Source organism: Nicotiana tomentosiformis, chromosome 12, assembly GCF_000390325.3.
Source record: "Nicotiana tomentosiformis chromosome 12, ASM39032v3, whole genome shotgun sequence".
Lineage (NCBI taxonomy): Eukaryota > Viridiplantae > Streptophyta > Magnoliopsida > Solanales > Solanaceae > Nicotiana > Nicotiana tomentosiformis.
The window spans coordinates 100,089,328-100,096,794 of record NC_090823.1 but is presented as its reverse complement, the minus strand read 5'-3'; the positions used below and the strand labels follow the sequence as shown (position 1 = coordinate 100,096,794).

Sequence of the window (7,467 nt, the reverse complement as noted above, 5' to 3'; positions counted from 1 at the left end):
TTTCTCTTGTACTTTGGATTGTCTTTTCGAGGTCATGATGAAAGTGTATCTTCGAAAAACAAAGGCCTTTTTAGGGCTTTTGGAATAGCTAGCAAAGAGGTTCCCTCAAGTGGATAGAGTCATATTGAAATATGCTCCAAAAAATAATATGATGACTTCACCAAAAATTCAAAAGGATATTATAAGTGCTTGTGCACAAAAAACCGTGAAAGCTATCATTAATTTGGATAAAACTTATTTTGGGATATTAGTTGATGAGTCCAAGGACATTTCACACGATGAACAAATGGTCCTTGCTTTGTAGTATGTTGACAAAAAGGCCAAGTGAACAAGCCATTTATTGGTCTTGTTCGTGTTAGTGATACCTTTGCAAAGTCGTTGAAGGAAGCAATACTTTCTTTTCTAATGAAACACTCCTTAAGTCCATCCAAAATATATGGACAAGGCTATGATGGAGCTAGTAACATGCAAGAAAAAATAAATGGTCTTAAAACTTTAATTTTGCAAGAAACTCTTTCGGCATATTGCTATTCATTATTTTTCTTATCAATTACAATTGACACTTGTAGCGGTTGCTAAAAAATATAAGGAGGTGAAAACTTTCTTTGCTATAGTTTCTAATATGTTGAATGTGATTGGAGCATCCTTTAAACGTAGATATCAACTTCGGGATTATCAAGTAGAATTATTGGAGCAATTGCTCGAGAGTGGTGAAGTCAAAACTGGGAAAGGAGTAAATCAAGAGCGGGGGCTTCAAAGGCTAAGTGACACTTGTTGGAAATCACATTATAAAATATTAGATAACTTTATTATTTTATTTGCATATATTATTCATGTGCTTAGGGTGATTAAATATGAAGGTTATGAGGTTAATGATAGATTGCAAGCAAAAACTTTTTTGAGTAAAATCAATGCATTTGAATTTGTGTTCATGGTTCACTTGATGTTGAAAGTATTGTTAATGTCAAAAGAGTTGAGCAAAGCTTTACAGAAGAAAGAACAAGATATTATCAATGCCATGATATTTCTTGACTTCAAAGGAATGGTTGCAACAAATGAGAGATGAAGGATGGAAATCATTAATGGATGAAGTCTCTTTGTTTGGTGCTAAACATGAAATTTTGGGGCCCAATATGGAAGAATTCTATATTCCTGGAAAGTCGAAGCGTAGGCTTTCTAGTGCTACTTATTCACATCACTTATGTGTGGAGCGTTTTTATATAGTGATTGATTTGCAAATTCAGGAGCTTAACGGTTGTTTTGATGTTGTTAATGTTAACTTGCTTCTTGGTATGGCTAGCTTGAATCCGGCTTATTCGTTTGCTAATTTTGATAAGGAAAATATAATAACATTGGCCAAGTATTATCCAGATGAGTTTGGTATTTTGAAGCTTCGAGATTTTAGTCACCAACTTGACACGTTCATAATGCACATGCAACGGGGTGACCCTAGATTCTCGGATTTGAAAGAAATTGGTGATTTAGCAAAATCATTGGTTGAGAAAAATCTTGTGGATACATATTCACTTGTTTAATTTACTTGTGAAGTTGACTCTAATTTTACCTGTCGCAACTGCAATGGTAGAAAGAACATTCTCATCCATGAAATACATCAAAAATGAATTGCATAGTAGTATTGGTGATATATTTTTAAATTATTATTTAGTTTGTTACTTTGAAAAAGAAGTATTTGCAAATGTAAGCAATGATGCTATTATTGACTGTTTTCAGAATATGAAAATGCGTCGAGTTCAAGAGTGAGTGGATGATGTACTTTTGCTATATTACTATCAATTAACGATATTCTATAACATTGAAGTTTATATTTTGATGTAAGTTGTGCCATCTTTAGTTATCTTTTTAGGACAATAATAGATATTATTATTAGTATGTCACGAATTGTTATTAAGACCACTAAGCTTGTTTTACATTTTAATATTTATTCCAGTTTAGTCCATGTGTGCGAAAGGACGTGGAGGAATTTTCTTGGAAAGTTTATTTTAAAATTTGTGTTCTCATGTCAAATGGGGAGTCGGATGAAATCGAAGTTCGTATTTGCAGATCAATTGGGGTGTCTGATGAAATCAAAGCGTAGGCTCTTCTTACTTTATTTTAGCTTTTTGCTTAGCACGTTTATATATATAGTGGATTATGCATATTTATTGGTCTATTCTAGAGTTCATATGTATTCCTTTATTGGTTAATATAGTTTTGGGTAAGACACTCTAATAACAATGGTGCCCCTGTCATACTCAAATTTTGGGTCCGCCTCTGCTGGCAATAGTATGACACGCCTTAATTGATTGCTTCCAATTGTGGAGAGAGCATAGAATTATCTTAGCAAATACTTACTAATGGTATTTATCCTTGGTTTTACATTCAGTGGTTTAGGTTTATAATACTTGGTTTCAGCTCCCTCCATGTCCTTACTAACCGCATGAGGATACTGTAACATATATGTAACTTATTAAATGTGTTAGCCTTTTAATCACTTCAGGAATATTGACTAGTGACAATGTAGAGGCTTGTGGCACCGTCATTCATATTCTTGGACATTTTCCACTGCCACAAAGCAACCAGTTTGGGGAGACCAACTGTCTAGCTAGGTCGGAAAGAAGCATACCAGAGCATGCAATATGAGGTTGTGGGAAATGAAGACAAAGATTGTCAAGTGTTTGTCCTGATTTTATGACTATATTTGATTTTTCAGTCTATCGAAGGAAAGGAACATATTTACCATAATTGAGTTTTCCTTTACTTAGAAGGAAATTCATATTTGACTAGTCCCTTTTGTTGGAGGAAAAAGTTTGGACTTCTATAAATTGAGGATCCTTCTTTCTCATTAAATAGTATCCACAATGTATCCATAAGGGGTTTGAGAGTCTTGTTTAGGGGGAAAAACTTTTTTGGACAAGTGTTAGAGTGTCACTTGTGTTTGTTTTTTTTCTCTCAATATTTTGTATTCTCTTTTATATAGTGGATTGCTCATCTCCATATGTGGACGTATGTCAATTGACCAAACCACGTTAAATATTTGTGTCTCTTTTGGTGTATTTCTTTTGTGTTGTCTTCTTTATCGTCGTTCAAGATTTGTTTTACTAGCATCCGCATGACACTTAATTATTTCAGTCCTAACAAAGACATCATTGTCATTGCTGGTTGCTAGAAATGCTGGTGATGCTATTTGTTTGGCAATTAACGGGTACAAAATACCAACACAAGATCATACTTGTTTACCTGGAAAATCGGATATAGTTGAATTTATAAGTAGTTCTAAGGATATGTGATATAGTCTAACATAAATCGTACGTAGAAGTGGAAATGTTTGGATTCTTGGCTATAGAAATAAGATATAAATTATTGAACTAGAAGAGTGAGTATGTTGAGTAAAACAAGCTTAAGAGATTTATTCTTCAATAAATAGAAGTAGTCTTTTCTTACAATGTGTGAACATGCTTGTGCTTACAAGGATTCCCCCCTTTATAGTAGAGTGATTTTACTTTATTTATAATAAAAAAATATATAGTGGAGAACTCATGATGAATTGTCTCGTCCTCGATTCCTGCCAAGATTTTCTCCCCTAGTGCGGTTCCAACGGCTCCTGTCTGCAAGCTCGATACTGGCTCGAGTTCAGTATTGGATCGAGCGCTCGACCTTGAGTTCGAGTTCGACATTCGGGGTGAGTGTCAATCGGTCTGTGCATCTCTGATAACCTTCTCTTTGCCTTGCGGTTCGATTTGGTCATGGGCTTGATAATAATACTGAGCCGATTCCTAGATCGATCTTGGAGCTCGAGGCTTGTATGTACTATCCTCGGAACGCGTCTCGAGTTCTAACTTTGATCTCTTACCATTCGAACTTGATCAATAGTACGGAGGCCGAAATCTATTTCGACCATATATAGATAGTCCCCTCATTTCTCAGGAAGAATGTGGTGAGAAGCGATATGATTTTCGACGACTCGGTCGGATTATAAGCTGACATTTTCACTAGGCTCGATCGTGACGTATGTGATAGATGTCCCGTCGATTTAGTCTTCCAAGGTATTTAATGCACGGCAGACGGTGGTCGGCCACCGCTGATACTGAACCGCCACAGTATAAACCTATGAATAGCCCTTCCATTTATCATTTACCACTTTTACATCTTGAATCTCCCAAATTTTCTTACTCTTTCTGCCTCTATTTCGCCGCTTGTCGAGCCACCTTAATCAGCATTTGGCACCATCAACCTTTCATCTTCCTTCGCTTTTCTTTCTCTTACATCAATGGGAAAAACTTCAAAAACCGTACCTCAGAAGGAGAAAGCTTCCTCTTCACGGCCATCCGGTGACAAGGCGGCGGTGGAGCCGCCTCCCCATGAGTACGTTCCTGGCCCGTGTACTCTGAAGATCGATTTTAAGGTTGAAAATCCTTCGTCTGTTCCGGGTCGATGTGAGCATGTGTCGATGTACATGTGCTCGATAACAAAGGGCCATCTCGAGGCTATGAGGAAAGACTGCAACTGGGGTTCCGAGGTTGTGTTGTAAATTCGCTATCCCAAAGAGAGTGTCATCACTCATGTGGAAGGCTTTTTAAGTGTTTATACTTACCTCTTCACGTTGGGTCCCGTCGACCCAATGATCATTGATTTTTGCAAAAGATATCAGGTCACCCTCGGTCAAATTCATTGTTCTCTATGGCGTATAGTAACCTTACTTCGCTTTTTCTCCAACAAGACCGGGGGGCTGGATTTTACCCTACATCACCTCATACGATTGTATCGGCCTCAAATCTTTCGAGGACTAATCAGGATTCATCGTTGGGCATTGAAAGCTTTGATGTTGAGCATCGACGAAGACAAGGATCAGGGTTGGATGGGCCGTTATATTCGAGTGAGGGCCCGTGACCTTATTCCAGAAGAGAAGATGTCGTTCCCCGAGGAATGGATTTTCGACCGTAAGTGGTTTTCATAAGGCGTTGATTTTCGTATCTTTCTTCGATTCTATCTGATATTTTTCTCCGATATATAGCTGCCCCTTGGATGCCACAAGTGGTACCCGACCTCAAGGATTGGGTTCGGAAGTTAGCCTCGACTTCCTCTTATGTCGAACGCGCTTGGCGTGATTTGGCAAAAGGTAGATGGGAGGCCAAGAATCATGGTAAGGGTCACTTCTTGTGTTATTCGAAATGAATTTTATGCTCCATTCGTTACCGATTTCCTTTCATGCAGGTGAAACCAAGGATGCCGTTTTGAGGCCTTCGAGTGGTGAGAAAGGAACCAACTCCCCGGTCCCGGAACCGGGGAAAGATAAGAAGCGAAAAGCTGTCTCTCGGTCAGAGGACCCCAAGCCTAAAACTCAAAGGGTGAGGAGGAAGGCAATCACTTTTTCGACGGACTCGGTCCAACGACTGAGAGAAGAAGAAGAAGAAGAAGAAGAAGAAGAAGAAGAAGAAGATGCCTCGGCTTTGGTGATCCGATCTGCGAAAGTTATTGAGGTCGCCAGACCTTCTGAGCCAATGACAGCTATAACGGTCGGGGTCGGTTCCGGTACCCCGAGTCTCGATCAGAGCATCCCGAGCGATTCGCTTGGGACTATGGCAGTGGGTCATTTGCCTTCTCTTCCGACCTTTTCTGAGGAGGTGTTAAAGGAATCTCGAGAATTGAAGACCCCCGATATGGGCGGAGGCTCTAGTGTAGGGGACCCTTTTCGGGATTGCTTTACTAGAGACGATGATGCCTCTGACATTAGTGACACTTCTCTTCTCCTGGAGTTGATGATAACCCAGAAGCTTAGCCCTTAGCTTCTTCTATGTTGCATTCATTTATGTAAACCACCCTTGTATATCTATACAAATATCTTTTTCTTTTTACTGACTTGATTCGTGAAGATTTCATTCATGCCTTGCGGATGTTTTTATGAGGATTTAGGTGAGTTCATCGAATTCGGCCTTCGTAGCCTTTATGGCCGAGTGAGTGTTCGCTCGAGCTAGAAATAAAAGTAGCCCACGTGCTTAGTGGTCGAGTGGGCGTTTGAACTCGAAGCAAGATAGCCTTTAGGCTTTGATAATTGAGTGAGTGATTGTTTCGAACTCGAACTCAAAGTATATTAGCCCGTAGACTTTTACAATCGAGTGACTGATTGCTCGGACTCGAAGTAAAAATAAGCCTTAGGTTTTGATAATTGAGTGAGTGATTGCTCGAACTCGAAGTAAGATAACCCTTAGGTTTTAATAATTGAGTGAGTGATTGTTTCGAACTCGAGCTCAGAATATCTTAGCCCGTAGGCCTTTTATGACCGAGTGAGTGATTGCTTCGAACTCGAAGTAAGATAGCCCTTAGGCTTTTAATAATTGAGCGAGTGATTGTTTCGAACTCGAACTCAGAATATCTTAGCCCGTAGGCTTTTTATGACCGAGTGAGTGATTGCTCAAACTCGAAGTAAGATAGCCCTTAGGCTTTAATTTGAGTGAGTGATTGTTTCGAACTCGAACTCAGAATATCTTAGCCCGTAGGCCTTTTATGACCGAGTGAGTGATTGTTTCGAACTCGAACTCAGAATATCTTAGCCCGTAGGCTTTTTATGACCGAGTGAGTGATTGCCCGAACTCGAAGTAAGATAGCTCTTAGGCTTTTAATAATTGAGTGAGTGATTGTTTCAAACTCAAACTCAGAATATCTTAGCCGTAAGCTTTTTATGATCGCTTGTATCAAAAATCCCTTCGATGGTGGTTGGCCTTTAAGCCTGTTTGAATCATGAAAAATTTTTCAAAGTGTGAGATATCTGAAAAAGAAGTTCTCCTTTATAAGTCATTACACATGTGTTTGTATCTTGTGCCAGAGTTCGAGCGAAACTACGTGGGCATGGTTCGTTTTGATCATTTTGCCCTTACACTTTTCTCTATCGAGACCATGTTTGTCATGAATTTGATATGGAGCAACTTTCTTGTGCCGAACTTGATTTATTCGCTTGGTAGCTCCCCAGTATTCGAGGTTGATTATGAAGGAGCCTCAGATACTATTGGTTTGTCCCCGGGTAGCACATAGTTATTATCTCGTTAAAAACCTTGTCGGAAAAACCCATTTGGGATAAAAGCCGAACTTGAGGAAAAAAGAGTACAACGCGTGCTTTGAAACCAGAGGTCTTGATGTTTTTTGTCGAATTCCTGCAATGAGTTAGTGTCGAATATATGTATATAGACGATAGAGGAGAAAATCATACCTTAACAGTAATATCGTTTGAGAAGCGATATGTTCCAATTGTTTAGTAACGGTTTTCCATCCATTGCTCCAAGTTTATAAGACCTATTCCCGACTATATCGAGGACTTGATAGGGTCCTTCCCAATTTGGGCCGAGCTTCCCTTCATTAGGATCTAAGTGTTAACGGTGACCTTCCTTAGGACCAAGTCTCCGGCCTTGAAATGGCAGAGGTTGGTTCTTCTGTTATAGTACCTTTCGATTCGTTATTTTTGTGCAGCCATTCAAA

General features: G+C 39.2%; 1 protein-coding gene across 1 annotated transcript; it reads left to right on the top strand.

Annotated features, from left to right (window-relative positions):
- The first annotated feature begins 1,082 nt into the window (after positions 1–1,082).
- On the top strand, positions 1,083–1,535 carry LOC138903114 (uncharacterized). Its single transcript, XM_070191030.1, has one exon. The coding sequence runs from the start codon at positions 1,083–1,085 to the stop codon at positions 1,533–1,535; it is 453 nt and encodes a 150-aa protein (XP_070047131.1).
- Positions 1,536–7,467: the final 5,932 nt, after the last annotated feature.

Bases quoted from the DNA above. Each gene is read 5' to 3' on its own strand.
- LOC138903114 (XM_070191030.1), top strand. From the start codon at position 1,083: ATGGATGAAGTCTCTTTGTTTGGTGCTAAACATGAAATTTTGGGGCCC.